This window comes from Pogona vitticeps, chromosome 6 (assembly GCF_051106095.1).
Source record: "Pogona vitticeps strain Pit_001003342236 chromosome 6, PviZW2.1, whole genome shotgun sequence".
Classification (NCBI taxonomy): domain Eukaryota; kingdom Metazoa; phylum Chordata; class Lepidosauria; order Squamata; family Agamidae; genus Pogona; species Pogona vitticeps.
The window spans coordinates 107,390,074-107,406,978 of NC_135788.1; the positions used below are offsets into that span (position 1 = coordinate 107,390,074).

The following is a 16,905-nucleotide window of genomic DNA, read 5'->3' on the forward strand; positions in this document are numbered from 1 at the left end:
CCCCTACCCTGAATAACAAGCTGAGCCATCTCTCTCTCTCTCTCTCTCTCTCTCTCTCTCTCTGTGTGTGTGTGTGTGTGTGTGTGTGTGTGTGTGTGTGTGTGTGTGTGTGTGTGTGTGTGTGTGTGTGTGTGTGTGTGTGTGTGTGTGTGTGTGTGTGTGTGTGTGTGTGTGTGTGTGTGTGTGTAAAAAATATGTACATGTCTTAATCCAGCTTTACTTACACACAGAAACAAAAAGACTGGGCTGGGGATAGATATCAGTACAAAATAATGCCAATGTAAAAAAATATGAATCCAGCTTGTTCAATGGGGCTTGAAAAAACCCTGAAATGCAGATGTACATGGCCGAGAATGATCCTGTCACAGAGATTAAGTGAACAGGAACATTGTTGGTCCACACACATTTATCCTCTTTCAGTGAGCTTAATAGTCTCCTGATTTGTTTGAGAGCTCAGAAAAGTTACTTTCTGAGTAACTTTTTTATTTTTTTAAATAACTTTGCTCATTTATTTTTTTCTTTATCAACCAGCACCTGGTTCCATCCATAGAATCTCCTAATCCAGATTGACTGGCAGGAGGTGGAATTTCTTGATGGTTGTAAATAAAAATAAAGATAGGAAAGAGACCCTGTCCCCACCTCTTAGGTTCTTAGTTAAATCACAGATTCTTTCTTGACAAGGGTACAGCTGAGAATTCCTTTAAAAGCAGTTTCTTTTTAAAGAATGAGTCAGATTTGGATCAAAACAGATTTGGATCAAATCAGGGAAAATCCAGATATTAAATGTTCCCATCCAGCAAACCAATTCAGGTTGAGAGGCAGTACTTTCCAGAACTGAAACCCCATCCCATTCCCCTGCCTTTCTAGAAAACTTGGCTTTGGAAACAAAAGTATGAAATATTATCTTGCCTTTGGCTTGTCTTTGTTTAGTGCATGTTTTTCTGTGTTACAGGAATTATCATCAGGCTGTTTGACAGAATTATCTCACAGAATACAGTACTAAAGATTGTGGAACCTTACAGCATGTGATATTAGCCCAATTAAAAAAAGACATCATTTAATCTGATTTTGGGACCACAGCAGTTTATAAACACAGCAATCTCTAAACACAGGAGTCATGGTTCTCCACTCTCATCCAGAATACACAGAAATACATATCATATTTAATTTCTCTCTTAGCCTCCAGTCCTAAATGATAGCCAATACCCCTGAAGGAAGAAGGGAGAGAGGTAGTGAATGAGAGAAGTAGACAGAGACACCCCTTCCATTTTATGGAACTGAAATTTCTCAAGAATTCCTCTGTTTCTAAGCTGGACTATGTCTTCCAACTAAAAGAAAACCAGAAGCCTTTCCATAATCATTCACCTGTAACTGCAGACATTAACATGAAGAAACAAAGCAGGAAAAACTGTTCTCTCTGTGTGAGGTAAATTACTAAATTTCGGTGTTTAAATGCAGATGCAGAAATACTTTAAGAACGTATATCAGGCAAAATCCAAAGAAACCAAACCACAAAAACATGGGGCACCTTAAAGATTAAATATTATATTTTACTGTGAGCTTTCCTGGACAAGTCCGCTTCGTCAGACACATTGAAACAAAATCAAATCAAGAAAGTAGTAACTTTGCTGCTGAGAGTCATTGCTCTTTAGAAACTGGTTAATGGATGCAGACAGACAAGAGATAGACGGACACGCACAATGTACAAAACGGTGAATGACATGACAGCTCCATACCTCTATACTCCACCCCAGCTTCCTAGAATTACTGGCGCTCGGCCCTGCACAAACCACCCGCTTTCCAGTGCTCCCCGGAACATTCTCGTCCTATAAGGGAGGCAGCACCCTCTAGAGGGGAACTTTCCCCATAATCCCACCACCACCACCACCACCTCGTTCCCCCATCTCTGAAAGAGCTCTGCCCTCATAAAGCCTGGGCAACTGCGTGCTGCCCAACACAACCCTCCACACCTGATGCACACAACACTCCCTATCCCCTGCCCCATGGTTCCCCATCCCATCCATCACTCCTTACCCCAAGTAGGGAGGGGGGGGACAGTGCGTCTCGACAGGAGGCAAAGGGGGATCTGAAGATGCCGGGTGGACACGGGGGAGACTCCGGCAGCTTAGCATCCCCGTCACTCGACGACGTCAAAGAACAAGTGCAGTTGTTGGGGGGGGGCACGCAGGAGGTAAAGAAAGATTACAGACCAGAAAAAAGGAGCAGAGAGATGCAATAGGCAAATGAACACGGAGCTAATGCCCTAACTGGGGACAGAGCAGACAGCTGTTTAATCAGCAGGCTTTTTTTTTTTTTTTTTTTAAAAAGGGGGGCACAGGATGAGAGAACGAAATGAGAGGAATAAAGTTCAGGGAGTCATCAAAAGTGACAGTTTGGAGACAGCATCCACAATGATGAAGGATTTCTTTATGACATGCAGAAAGACTCGCCTGGCCTGTCTGCAGGTTTCTTGGGGGAAATCTTTTAGCGAAGGCCATCTGTTCAGAGAGACATATTACCATCCAGATCACTGACCTTTGGCGTCTTGCTCACCTCTAAATGCCACGTGTGTAAAAAGAATGAAAACAAAAAACAAGCAAAGGAGGTGGAGCGGTTGCCCCCCAATAATAAACAGCTGCCGATGATAAGCATGCGGGGGTTCCACCCACAAGAAAAGAAGATAGTGTGATTGACATAAAAAGAGATAGACTTTATAGAGTGACAGAGTTGTAGGCTAAATGGAAAGGTAAATAATTTCCAGCTGAAAGAATATATGAAATACTAGTCTGATCATGATATTTTAAGTAAAGATGCTCTGGGAAGCAGTGCACCTGACATTTTTACCCAACATCTTCTCCAAGGGTTCAGAAAGCTTCATGTGGTTTTCTCCAATCTGTTATCTTCATCCTATAAGCAACGTAGGCAAAAAGAGTGACCAGCCCAGCAAACTTTATGGCCGAGTAAGAATATGAATTGTATCAATGGTGTCATCTGATGCTTCTAGATTACCCAATATGGATTCATGTCACAGATAACCCATGTCAGGATCTTGCCTGTGGTGTTGACCCATACATGCATGATCTGGCCCTTGTTATTTTAAACAACATATAGTAATAATTTTGGATCCCTCTCGCATAAGTTAAGGTCAACCTCCGTGCCATCCTCTCCAAAAGTGAATGGAAGCGATGGCCTGAGCAAGTGGACCTCACCCCAAAGTGGCAAGCTGAGGCACAACCCCCCCCCCCCGCTTGGACTGCAAGTAAAAGAAAAGGTTTACCACAATGTGATGCAGATACATGATAATATGTTGTCCATTACGGGCTTTAGAATATGAGTGAAGAGCTCGTTCTAACAAATGTTCTAGTCAAGTGAGATATTCTGGAGGGGCAACCATTTCTTTTTTCTCAGATTGTTTGAAAGGGCAATACGACATTTTGTCTATGTGAGGCAAGGCTGTATAAACACAGCAGTCTTAAAATTATCTGGACTGGCTATAGATTTGAGGGGTTTATGTAAGGAGGCACCTACCCTTAAATGAGTAGGGCTCTGACTGTCATTTAGTATTTCTAATGAAGAGGACCACCACTTTAATTTTCCGCAGTGCCTCAGAGTAACAGTATCTCAGGTACCTTGTCGCAAAAATAAGAAATTCAAGATGGCAGGTGGCTCTCAAACCCTCTACGGTGTTTGGGCTCTGAGAACTAACAAAGGAAGCCAAGTCCTCACAACAGACCTGCTAGGTAGTCCCTTTTCGTGTAATGCCACTTAAATGACACATTTGCATGGGTACTAAACAACTGGATTTTTTATTTATACAAAATAATATATATATATTAAAAACATCTCTCTCATCTCTTCCTCTCTCTCTCTCTCTTTTATTCTCTCTCTCTCTCCCTCTCTCTCTCTCTCTCTCTTACACACACACACACACACAAACACACAAATATATACAGTATAAAAATTATGGCAGAGCAACACCCAGTGGCAAAATCCAGAACTGAAGTCCCCACCACCAAGTCTTTTGTATATATCCTGCAGTTTCTCCCTCTCATTCCCCTCTTCTGCAAAAGGAGGCCTTTGTGCTCTGCAGTATTTCAGTCTATGAGGGAGAGAACTGGGAGCAAGGAATGTGTTGCTGCTGCTGCCATTGCTGCAGCTGCGGTGGTGGTACAAAAGGATATTTTCTCATTTATTTGAACGAAGATGGCAATCTCAAATCACTCATGTCTGAAAAGGAAGTGCTAGAGAAAGAGAGAGAGAGAGAGAGAAAGAGAGACAGGAAGTGTTAGTTGTGGAGAGAGACACAGAGAGGGCGGAAATGACAATGTTTCACCAAATAAGTTAGTTTGGATTTCTACGATATTTCTCGTTAGGCAAACAACACCCTAGAATTTGTGCTAAGGTCTCATTCTTACACAGGTGGTTACAAAAACAGGGAAAGTTGTAGCCTTCTCCCTCAATTTCAGTCTATCCTTCTGCCCAATGCACTGTGTTTCAATGTGCAGAGAGGAGGAAGATTATGATTAATTTGTACAGAGAAGCATTCAGTCAGAAGGCACTCCAGCCTTCTGACTGACATGTTAGTTTTCTGTCTTTAGGAAATTTTTTTCCCCATTGGTTGGCCTTATAGATACTCTCACCAAATCCCTGATATGCTTATTTGTTATGTGTGGGAGTAGGGTGGGGTTGAACAAAGGACCATTCAGCCCACATCAGTCCCACCTGTAGCATTGCCTTCTCCTTTGTCTTTCTATCTCTGAGTTATGAATCATTTTGGAAATCATGCAGATAAGCTTTGTGACCTGATGATGTCCATTGATGAAGCTTCTCCTCTCAGAGAAATGAACATCTTACCTTCAAGTATCCTTTCTTTTCTGAACAGTTCTCTGTGGGCTCAAAAGTTTGGTTCCTCAAATCTTGGGAGTCTCTGAGGGATGAAATATGGAGCCAGGATTACTCTTTCTGATTTATTAGCAAGGTTGAAGGAGACAGCAGGAAAAGAGGGAAGGGTCAATAACAATCGGCTGCAGTGCTGACGAAGGGACAATTCTACAATCAGTGCTGTTTCTCAGAATGCTTTCAAGTGTTAGAAGCTGGCGTGGGAGAGGAAGTCACAGGAGATCTGTCAGACCATGCTGTTAATTGCCTAACAATGACTAACATAAGGCCTGTAACTGGCTGGTATTTATTTTTATATATTCTACAGCTAAAACCGAGATCCACGATGGTGTAGGTAGGGGATAGAGTGACAGACTAGGACTCAGAAGATTCAGAAACAAATCCCTGCTTGGCCATGGAAATTCATGAGGCGTGTGTGGCACTGGTCAAACGACTCTCATATACCTAGAAAACCTAGTAGAGTCACTTTAAGTCAGGTATGACACGAAATCAAGGGTGCCTAAATCTTGCAGTGGACTTAAAATGTAACACCAATCGCTGAAATGCTGAATAGCAAAAGCTGGCTGATGTGATCATTGCCATATTCTTCCAGAGAAAAAGACAACTTTAAAAGGGACATGAAACTGCTGAGCTAGAATGTACTAATAATTCTCTCCGTTTGGGCATAAACCGAAACTGTGTTTTCCTGTTTCAGCACTGGTAAGCCCCGAGAGGTGGTGGTGGATCACAAGGCCTGGAATTCCTCAGCCACACTGCCTTATTTGAATTTTTAAAAGAAAAAGAAAAAAAAGAGCTAAGCAAAAACTAAATCTCAAGTTCTTTCCATCCCAAGTACAAAATTTGCAAATTGGTAAAAAAAATCAATTGAAACTAATTTCTTCTATTCCTTCTCATCCATTCCTACTTTAATATCCAGACTGTGAATAAAGAGTGTGTGCAAGCAAAAAAATATATATACAGAAATACATGGTTACCCATCCCTGAGCTAGCCCTTTACTGCTATGTAATTGACAAAGGCTGTATCTTACTCAGACCTTTGACATGAGATTCCTCGACTGGAGATGGTAGGGATTCGAATCTGGGACCTTCTGGATACAAAACATATCCTTTACCATTCAGCTGTCATCCACCATAGAGAGTAAGGTCCTTTGGAAAGTCGTCTTGCCGTGGCTTACCTGGGATCTTTTCCTGCACAAAAGGCTCAAAATGATGAGAAAGGGAAAAACTGGAATGACAAGGAGTCCCCAGTAGGATCTTCCCAGGAAGTTTTGCTCGGAGGGCTGGGTCCTTCTTTGTTTTTCGCCAGCTGGAGTGGTAAAAAGGTCTGCAGTACAGAGAAAAAGATTGACCTATAGGGACAGATTGAATGCTTTCTGGTAGCAAAGAGCAGGAAGAGAGAGAGAGAGTACACCCTATGAAGAGGTAGGACACATACCATTTTTGAAATGACCGCTGATATCATGCTTTAAGATCCAAATAGTGGATTGTGATTAGAGATGGGGATATTCGTATATGAATACCGCCGCACAGATGGCGTTAATGAGGGTCAGACCCCCATGGGGTTGGATGGTCCACTCACCAATTGGACGCGGACAGTGCGATTCTACCAATGGCTCTGCAGTGCGCGATCCGCTCGCCGCTCCTGCCAGGAGGAGGGGGGACAAGCCTCGCTGGAAGGTTGAAGAGTAGCGAATGGATAGCGCGCTGCTGAGCCACTGGTAGAATCGCACCGTCTGCGATGAGTGGACCATCCGGCTCCATGGGGCTGGACCCTCGTTAACGCCACCTGTGCGGGGATATTCGTATACGAATACCCCCATTTCTAATTGTGACTTCATCTAATATGAGTAGCACTAGAATATTTTCTTTTTAAGACGAACATAAACAAGACCAGGAGAGAAGTCAGAGGGAAATAGGAGGAGGCAGAGTGAAAGCATGTCCCCACTACAGATTTACAATAATTATCTTAGAATCTTAGAACTGCAAAGCTGGAAGGGACCCAATAGATCACTGAGTTTAGCCCTTGTCGAGGAGGGACACTTGGAAATCAAATTCCCAACCACTGGCTCTACAGCTGTCTACCTAAACCACTGAGCTATCCAGCAGTTCTTTACTAGTTTATATTAACATAGATTCTCCTATGCAAGGGAAGTCCTGTTGTAAGTCCCAATACCACTGAAAGGTTTGGTTGGTTATCAGCACTCCAGGTGTGAATTTCTCCTTGAAAGTTCTATTTCATATTGGCATTTCAGGACACAGGAAAAAAAATTAATATTCCACCCTGACTTCCAATGGTTTTCAGCTTAAACTCTGTTCCCTCTTGGTTTTTTTAAGGTTTCTGTTTTATTTTATTTTTTGCTCTTAGAGGATTTATTTTATTTTATGTAAACTGCTTTTGAAGACCTGGTGAGGGGTAAAAATAAGGATATGAAGATGATATAAAATACTTTAATATAAAATAAAGTACAGTGGTGCCTCGCAAGATGATTGCCTCGTGGGATCAAAAACCTGCAAGACGATTGGTTTTTGCGATCGCTATGCTGCTTTGCAAGATGGTTTCTTCTATGGCCATGCTTCGCAAGATGGTTTTTTCTCTGAGACCGGTGCTTCGCAAGACAAATAAATTTCATTCGTCTTGCGAGGTTCTCATAGGGAACCTCACAAGATGATTTTTTCGCAAGACAGCGATTCTCGCATAACAAATTACATTAGTCTTGCGGGGCACCACTGTAGAATGAAATAAAAACAGAAAAAATGGGATATGTAGTTTGGTGTATTTGCTGAAAATTCTGTGAGCAACAAGGAAATGAGAATACTGTTGTTTCAAGAAAGACCAGCTCTAGGTCTGAGGAAGCCCTTTGTAAAGTGGCCTCCAGCAGAGTCCTGTCCTTGAGTATACCTGATGGCACCATATGTCACAATTATTCCTCCATGTCCCCAATGCAGTGTTGCTCCAGCACACTGTGAAAAATTATGACAGCTGATCAGAGGCACTATGCAACATTTAAAAGGGCAGCTCACAGACTGAATCACCTAGTTTTCATTGCCCTTCTGGGATGCTGAGACTGGTCAGAAGCCCTAGAGCTGAGAGAAGGGTATTGATGCCGAATCTGTTTGTAAGAGTTACGGAGATAATGCCAGTGAAATAGGTTGGGCTGGATTTTTATTTAGTCATATTTAGAAAGGCCCCATTGAAACTGATCAGATTTAAGATCACTTAAGTTCCATCAGTTTCAATGCTTCTGCTTTAACTATGAAAAAAAAATCTATACCTAACCCTTTGTCAAAATCTAGATCCTTCAAATCACTATATTATTACTAATACCAATAAGCCCACCAGATTTCTGTGTACCGGATTTCTGATTTGGCTTTAAAATCATAGGATCAACTAACCACATGATTTCATGCATACTATGGCAAATTCCCATTCAAAAGGAAGATCCTCTATATTCCCACGCCCTATACATCCACACAGAGTTCTGTCCCATGAGACTGAGTGCTACCTGGTTGGCACTGAATAATGGTGCAGTTATGGAAGTCAACAGGCTCTTCATCGATCTGTTCATTCATCTTGTCTCTCAATGTTGCAAGCAAAGACGGAATAGGCTCCAGGAAGTGAGAGATGTTTGTCTTCTCAAAAGTGACACAGCTGTCCTGATAAGGGGCAAGGAGAGAAATGTGCCACAAGGTCCATTAGTTTTGACCACAGATTGTGTAACCCAGGCCCAGAAGATGGTGCATGTCAGGCTTCAGCCCTGAAAATCCTTGCCAGTCTATTGCAAATCATCCAGAGATTTATCAGTGGGTCTTGATCCACATTCTCTCAATTCCTGCTGTAACCCACCCACCCCACACTTACGGTGTTATTCATGCCTTTACAATAGGCTGCTCAAATTGTGCATTTTCAAGCATCTGCAGGACCTTAAGTGCAGCTGTATAGTCACTTCCAGCTGAAAACTATTTCTTCTCCCCAGTTGCTGTTTATCTCTGCCATAACTGTATGCTGCAATTTCTGTATGCATGAATATTCGTCTGCATTTTTGCTCACATTTTCCCCAATACATCATTAGGGTTGGAGGCAAGACATTTTCATTAACAGATGTTACATCCATGTAAGTCTTCTTGTAGGGAACCTTTCCTAATGGCAGCAGCTTTTGACTGGAGATCAGAAAGTCAATGGCTAAACTCCGTAAGGGTGTTTTTTTCTTTAGGAGGCATTAGAACAAATACACACAATAAGAAAAAATTGTGCCATTGGAAACTCACAAAGATCAACTCAGGAGAAATAGGAATGGCTCTAATAGTGAAGCATCAAGGTTTATCAATTTCCAATGGCACATACTAAAAATGAAAAACAGATCACATATTAGTTTAGGTAGTATGTGTTAGGTTGGGTTGAAATTAAGATGTGAGCCAAGGTCTTTTTATCTCTGTCCTTATTCACAACTTTTTCCTTCCAAATAAAAGAAGCAATAATCTCATTGTAAACGCATGAATAACATTGTGTGAAATTTGGTCTATAGATACAGTACATGCTGGAAATTAACTAACAGGGAGGTGTATGCATGCTTTTAAAAAAGGGACTGCAGTGGGGAATGGCAGGCTGGGGAGATGGAAGGGAAGGAGTTGAAAGTGTTTGCACAAGATCTCTACCCTATAAGAATATCATGCAGGATTTGAATATAGTGCAGATTTTGGACTACAACTCTCATCAACCCTGAACAGCCATTGGCTATGGCAGCTACAGATGACAGAAGTTGTAATACAAAATGTACACTGGACTGCTTACCCATAGTGTACAGAATTGGGCTTTGAGGGTACAGATGCTCTGTTGTGCTCCATCTCACAGTCTATTTCCTTTGTAATCCTTTTAGTGCAGCTTTCCAGAATTTGATGGATTCCTAGTCTGTTGGATTACAATTCCCATCCTCACCAGGGATGGGCATGACAGGAGTTGTACTCAAGGCATTGTATTGGGGAATGCTATTTTAATGGCAGAAGGCAAAGCTAGTTTACAAAGAGTAATTTGAAAAAAACATTAATAAAACCACATCAAAATGCATCAATAAATGATGGATGCTTAAAGAAAACAATTCAATCATTTAAAGGCACACTAAAATATGGCCACATCTTAAGACACTCCCCCCCCTTTAAAGAATAAAGAAAATCTATCTGGGACCTACCGTAAAGTTACATTCCTTAGCAAAATTTGTGTGACGTGTTACATTCTGAATCAATTTCTTCAGTTCATTCCCAGATACGCTGAGCATGTTATTGAAATTCTTGTTAATGAAATGAACTTCCCATAATTCCAGGCAGAATGCATCCTGGGAGCGGAGGGAAACAATATTAAATGGAGGAGCAAAGAAAGTAGTTTGTGTTGTTCTTGTAAATCACTTAGACCATAGACCATTTCCTTATCTTGGCCAGAATCCTGTTCACGCAGACCTGTCTGCATAAGGTTGTTGATGTAATCAGCCTTATTCAGGTGGAGCTCTGCATGAACAAGATTCCATCTACGAAGTCTTTCTAGATCTGTACTGTCTGCACCAGCACTCCTAAAATTTAGATCCTTCAACTGTGAAGGAATTCAACCTGGATGGGGTCCATAGGAATTGTAGCCCAACATATTTGGAGAGCTCAAGGTTCAGTAAGGAATTTTCTCCATGCAAAGCATGTGATCACCTACTGAGTTGAGGTTGTCTTCTCCACCTTCCTGTTTCTTAGGGGGCTTGTCCAGATGGGCAAAAATGCTGCAAGAAGTGAGCATAGCTAGGCACGGTTATTGATGTCTACATTGCACTGCAAAAAGCCAAGTCCTTGAAAAGCCTTGAAAGTTGCTAGTCTAGAAAAATTTCTTTCCAGGAAAGAAATTTGTATAAATTCTTTCATTGTTGCACCTTTGCCTCTGGACAGCTTCTGGCACAGAAAGGAAGTCTGCACAGGAAGCAACTGCAGCACAAAGTTGTGCACTCCACCTCCTGCAACAAAGCCCGTTACAAAATAGTGCAAGCCTCTCAAAAATCATAGAAAGCAGAGTATCAAATTCAGCCCCGCATAGTCTGGTGTTTAAGAATGCCATTATAAAAGCATTTGCAACATTCCACAGATGCTGGAAATGAGTAAATATGCCTGTATGTGGGGTCACAACACTGGAGTTGTCGGGGAAAGGAGTTGAGAGTCATTATTAATAGAAAATCTGTATCTTATAAGGAAAACAACGGATGATTGGAATGAATCTATGTTACTTATTACTAGTTATTTCTGAGCAATAGTAATAACAGAGTTATGAAGTTGCTAGGGTTTACCCTTCCGAAATAGGAAATGCAGTTTGAAGAGCCCCACAATAATAGTTTGTGTTGGACAAAGAAACACTCTGAAGAAGACAGCAAAATCCATCTGTTGGTGGACCCTTGGGTTTTTATAAATCAATAGAGGCTTTTTGTTGCCACAGGAAAATTCATTTCTAAATAAGATCAAGTGCTACTTATCATCCTTTTCAAACACTGTAACACTGTTTGTTCGTTTGTTCCCCCGCCCCACAGTCCAAGAGTAACACATGCCCTGTTATCTCATAAATAGATTAAATTTTTACCAGTTTCAGGTTGGATGGTACTGATACTGGGTAATCGAAGAGTAGGTACTGTTTCTGAAAAGACAGAGTGAGAGGTTGAACACAGGGCATTAAGGATTATAACAAGCAAGAAAATGTAACTACAGAATATGCTAGATTCAGGTATAATTATAGTATAGCTACAGATCTCAGTAAGTCTGCTTTAAAGGTGTGAAAATCTTGATCCATATCATAGGCATACTGCCAATGCTAATCCCACTTGGTACAGACCCACTGAATCAATAGGATTTACATTAGTGTTGATTTACCAAGTCCCAAAGGCTATCCAACTTCTGTTGTTGCATTCCATCAAATTCTTCCAGTTTAGAAGAACCCTAACACAATTTTCAAGATATATGAAATGTGTCAAGGTTTCTGCTATCTAGTGAGTTTCTATGCTGCTTATACACTGCCCCATAGTGCTTAAACCACTCTCTGGGCAGTTTATAATTTAATTATGCAGGCTAAACACTGCCCCCCCACATTTGAGCTGGGTACTTAATTTACCAACCTCAGAAGAATGGAAGGCAACCTCAGCCATCTACCTGAATCTGTAAGGATCAAACTCAGTTTATGAGCAAAAGCTTGACTACAATATTGCAATTTAACAATTGCACAGATTTCCTGAATTCTAGTCTGACGCTGGATCCTAAACCAGACTGGCTCACACACGTCAATGCTACCTTTGGAATTTTACCTAAGTCAGGGGTTCCCAATCTTGGTCCCCAGCTGTTCTTCAACTACAACTCCCAGAAGTCCCTTATCAGCACAGCTAGTGGTGAAGGCTTCTGGGATTTGCAGTCCAAGAACATCGGGGAACTCAAGGTTGGGAACTACTAATACATCGTACTTTACTGCTGGGTGGATGGGAATAAGAATGTCCAAAAGAACAGATTTTCAGTTTGTAGAGTCTGCTTTTGTGGTTTTTGATTTTTTAAAAAATATATATACCCCAGAGGTTCACCAATAAAATCCATGTGCCAAATGATGGCTCAGTGGATTCAGGGTGGACTGGATTTAAATCAAACTGATTTACATCATGATAAAAAATTTTAAAACCAATTTTTTTTATTATTTCAATTTTTTAAAAATCAATTTTTAAAATTTAAATCAAGATTTAAATGAATTTGATTTTTTTTAAAAAAGTCATTGATTTTTATTCACCCTGTCCACAATATTTCATATATAAACCAAACCAAATTATTCTAGCAAAATGAGTAGGAAAATCCCTAAAAAGTTTCTTCCCTTTCTGGCAAGAAAAATACAATAAGATAAAGAACTAGTAAGTTGCTGATCTTTCAACGAAACTCAAAACACCAAGCCTGATGTGGCCGCCTGACTTTGTTGACTACTATAGCCAGCCTTAGTTCCTAGGTTCAATGCATGCACGCATGCATGCACGCATTCAAACATTAATTTGTCACTTACAACCAGCAACCGGTAACAGGAAGAACTGTAGAATTAAAATACACCCACACATATACAACACCCTAGTGTTTATTTTGGTGGAAGAAAGGCAGTTATGGGATCTTGTATATCCCACAAACCATACACTGAGATGAACTGCATGTATACAAACAAATTGACACCTAACACCTTACAGTTTAAAGACTTTAATACAGAGTTGCTGAACTGTCCAGCACAGCTACTTAAAGACATGATCAAAGGGTAACTAGTTAATATTTATTTTGCACAAGGTGAAACACAGGGAAAGTCAAAGCACACATTAAAGTGAAATGTGTACTGCTTACTGTTATGCATAAAGAGTTTCACAGTTTCTTCAGAGTTTTGTGCTTAATCAGACTTGCAAATGAAGCCCATATTTACGTCTCAGTGACCAATCACAAAACAAAAACAAGGTGATTCATTTACAAAGCAAAGCAAGCTTGTGCTAGAGAAGCAGGCATCTTTTACTTCTTGAAGGAGCCCTGCTTCTAATGATTCACCCAAAATGAAGCGGGGCAGATTTTCAAAACAAAAGTTTGATCCTATGAAACCTTTGCCAATCTGCTGCAAGCCATCCAAAGATCTACCAGCGTTTACTGTCCACCATCTTCTTTGCTCCCAACATAAAGCACACACAACAATCTGCTTGTAGGTGTTCAGCACACTCACCAGATTTCCGACTTCACGTGAAAAGTTTCCACTGTGGAGAGGATTATGCTCAAAGCTGCAGACCTGACTTGACTCAGATGGGGTGGAAAATGACACCAGCAGAAGGAAGACCTAGGAGGAGATGATTAAATTAATTACAAACTAAGACTCAAAAACTCCCTAAGACCTGATTTCCATAAGTTCGCAAGTAGTTTGCAGTTGCAGACAAAACTTACTCTTATTAATCTGTCTGATTTGACTGATCTTTAAGAAAAACTTGGGAAATTTACATTTTTGGAACTATAATTCCCAGGAACAGCCATGCTGGTTGTAGAGACCTGCGAGCTCTACTCCAAAAGCTAACTTCTTCCAAGATGTGAATTAGACTTGGGATTTAAGGCAACCTCCTCAGCCTTGAGGGTCTCACACAGAATTGCTGGGAGGGCTGTGCATTTTGCAGAACTTCCATTAAGATAACTCACTCCTCCGCCTCTTGTACTTCAGATCACGAAAGGTTCAAAACACCCATCCGCCCACTAAGATCTAAGGATCACTAGTCACCCTAAAAAACAGTATACTCTACAGCCAGGTTGTCTGTACTTGGTGGAGGTAACAGTACTTCTCCTCTGCCCCAGCCCACTTGACTAAGGTTGCTACCCTGGTGCAGCTTGCTAGAACAGCAGTTCTCATTCTTGCTACCTATAGCAAGTGGGGAAAGTGGGCAGTGGGGAAAGTGGGTGGGGTACTTTGTCTTTGTGGGACGGAGGTGGCCCTTCAGCCATGGCTTCCAACCCTTGGACTAAACAAAGAGGGGGAACCTGTTATGCTCCAATGTTGTTGATTCAAATTCCCATCAGCCTTAATAAGCATGGCCAATGAGCAAGGATGATGGGAACTGTAGTTCAGCCACATCAGGTGAAAGCAGAAGTTCCCCGCTTCTTCCTATCTACAGATAGGTAAAGGTAAAGGTTCCCCTTGACAATTACGGTAAGTCCAGTTGTGTCCGACTCTAGGGGCCAGTGCTCATTCCCATTTGTAAGCCGAAGAGTCAGCGTTTGTCCACAGACACTTTCCATGGTCATGTGGCCGGCATGACTAGACATAGAACGCTGTTACCTTCCCACCAAGGTGGCACCTACTCATCTGCTCGCATTTGCATGCCTCTGAATTGCTACGTTGGCAGGAGCTGGGACAAGCAACGAGAACTCACTCTGTTGCACTGATTTGAACTGCCAACCTTCCGTTCGACAAGCCTATTGGCTCAACAGTTTAATCTCCAGCACCACCTGTGTCCCTTTCCTCTGCAGATACTTTATATATATAAATATATTATATAAATATATATAAATAAATATATTTTTTATCAAAAATAAAGCAAACAAACTGCCTCTGATGTTGGTTTATTTTCAAAATTATCTGACAGTAGAGAATATATATATTTTCTCTACTGTTAGATAATTTTGAAAATAAACCAACATCAGAGGCAGTTCGTTTGCTTTATTTGTGAAGCAAAGCAGATTTTAGAAGTTCCCCTTCTATGGTTACTGTAGCCCTTGGGAAATCAACACTGGGCCACTGGGGCTTTCCTCCCTGGCATATAACCAAACTTCTTTCAATTCTACACCCACAGTATCGCTGCCATCCCAGCCAAATGAGTGTCACATATTCTGCGCCCCTGATTTAAAGGGACAGAGAAAATGCTGAGAGGGTTCGGCGTTAGGTAAGCAAGTCAGGAACTCTCTGGCTTACATTTTTAATTCAAGCTGAAATAGAATTTGCCTTTGTAATGCTCACCTCATCTTCCAGATGGCATTTGTTTGGGCTGGAAAACAGGAAAGATTGCACAGACACCACAAGGATCTCTCTCAAACAATGCAATGGGGATTAAAGTGGCAAACCTTGTTGAATGTAAGCAGTGTGAAGTGAGATGCATAAGGGAAGCTCTGAGATGTGGTGATGGTATTATAAATAGAAATATCTAAACAATCTCTGCCTTCTAAAAGGTGCAACTACTCAGGAAAATGAGAAAACACTCACATACACTCACTGTGAAGTTGCACTGGGGAATTTGGGTCTGCTCAATTTCATTGGTTATACAAGGAGACAGAAAAGTCTTGTTCGCACCTTGTTTTCAATTCTATTGAAATTCCATAGGAGGTACAGTTAAAGAAACTACCTAAACAAGCTGTAACAAGGGCTTCTTACTGTCATTTCCTCCTCTTGTTAGCTGTTTTGTACATTTTTTTTGGTGTCCTAGTGTAACAGTGCTGGCACCAAGCTTTTTTTCCCCCTTTTCTTTCTGGCTTTGTAAGCCATTTCTAAGGTGTAAGCAAAATCTTGCTGAGAGAGGTTCTGCTATTCCTTAGCAGTTAACAAAAAGAAAAAGAAAAGAAAAAAGAGAGGAAGGTCTTGTTGAAACTTTCTGAGAAAGGCTCTGCTTTGCCTTAGCTGTAAGAAGAAGAAGGAGAAAAGAAGGAATGAAGAAGACGAGGAAGAACAACGGCAACAACAGAAGGACCACCTTTGCTTTGCTTACTAGTCTTGAGTTATTATTATTTATTTAGTAGTTGTTCTGCATGGTGGTTTTTCTGTGGCTTTTCTATATCAGTTCAAGAGACTAAATACCTGAACTGATGCAAACTGATCTATTATTTAAAAAAGCAGAAGCCCCAGTGGCAGAGGGGAAAACTACAGATCAGGGTGCTGGTGATATACTGTATATATGAATATACATGAATCAGCCTTCCTCAAACCTGTAACATTTCTTGCATTTTTCCGCAGTGTAGTTGCATCCTATGACAGCTGAATTGGGATGGAGGTGAAGTGGGCAATTGGTGCCTTGCTTGATTGCATTAATGGGTTCTTAACTTACCACAGACAAATTTGGGATTCCATAGTGCCAACTCATTTCCACATGGCTTGATGGATGGCCAGCATACTGAAGATTGGCAAGAGGGTCAAGGCCTAAGGGAGTCAAATGAAGCAGAGTTAAGAGATTAAGAAGCACAAGGTCCATGACATTCATAGGGAATGTTCTTTTCTAAACTTCCTAGCTAGGGGACCAAGGGAAGAGTGTTACTTCCATTGCACTGGGGTAGGAGCAGAAAAGCTTTCCCCAACACACTGCAAATAATTTCTCTCTGGCTTGCAATTAGTTCAAGGTGGAAAAATTTGCCATTGCATACAAGATGTTAAGAGGACATGCTGTTCGTCCCTAAGTCTCTGGTCATCTCACTATCCAGTTGGACATAATTCACTTTAGATTAGCCATCGAGTCCCATCTATTCCTCTGCTATGGC

The 16,905-nt window shown here is 41.2% G+C and overlaps 1 protein-coding gene across 4 annotated transcripts in view; it reads right to left on the reverse strand.

Annotated features, from left to right (window-relative positions):
• Positions 1-27: 27 nt before the first annotated feature.
• The window catches only part of FLT3LG (fms related receptor tyrosine kinase 3 ligand), a 38,955-nt gene continuing 22,077 nt past the window's right edge, over positions 28-16,905 (reverse strand). For 3 of the 4 annotated variants that reach the window (XM_072976679.2, XM_020792678.3, XM_072976680.2), the window contains 8 exons: positions 16,479-16,570; positions 13,628-13,738; positions 11,495-11,548; positions 10,083-10,226; positions 8,403-8,553; positions 6,075-6,223; positions 4,855-4,927; positions 28-4,241 (listed from right to left, as the gene is read on the reverse strand). In XM_072976679.2, coding sequence (XP_072832780.2) covers positions 4,895-4,927; positions 6,075-6,223; positions 8,403-8,553; positions 10,083-10,226; positions 11,495-11,548; positions 13,628-13,738; positions 16,479-16,514 — 678 coding nt within the window. In that variant the 5' untranslated portion in view covers positions 16,515-16,570 and the 3' untranslated portion in view covers positions 28-4,241; positions 4,855-4,894. The remainder of the gene's footprint in view (positions 4,242-4,854; positions 4,928-6,074; positions 6,224-8,402; positions 8,554-10,082; positions 10,227-11,494; positions 11,549-13,627; positions 13,739-16,478; positions 16,571-16,905) is intronic. The other variant, XM_072976681.2, reaches the window with a different exon arrangement.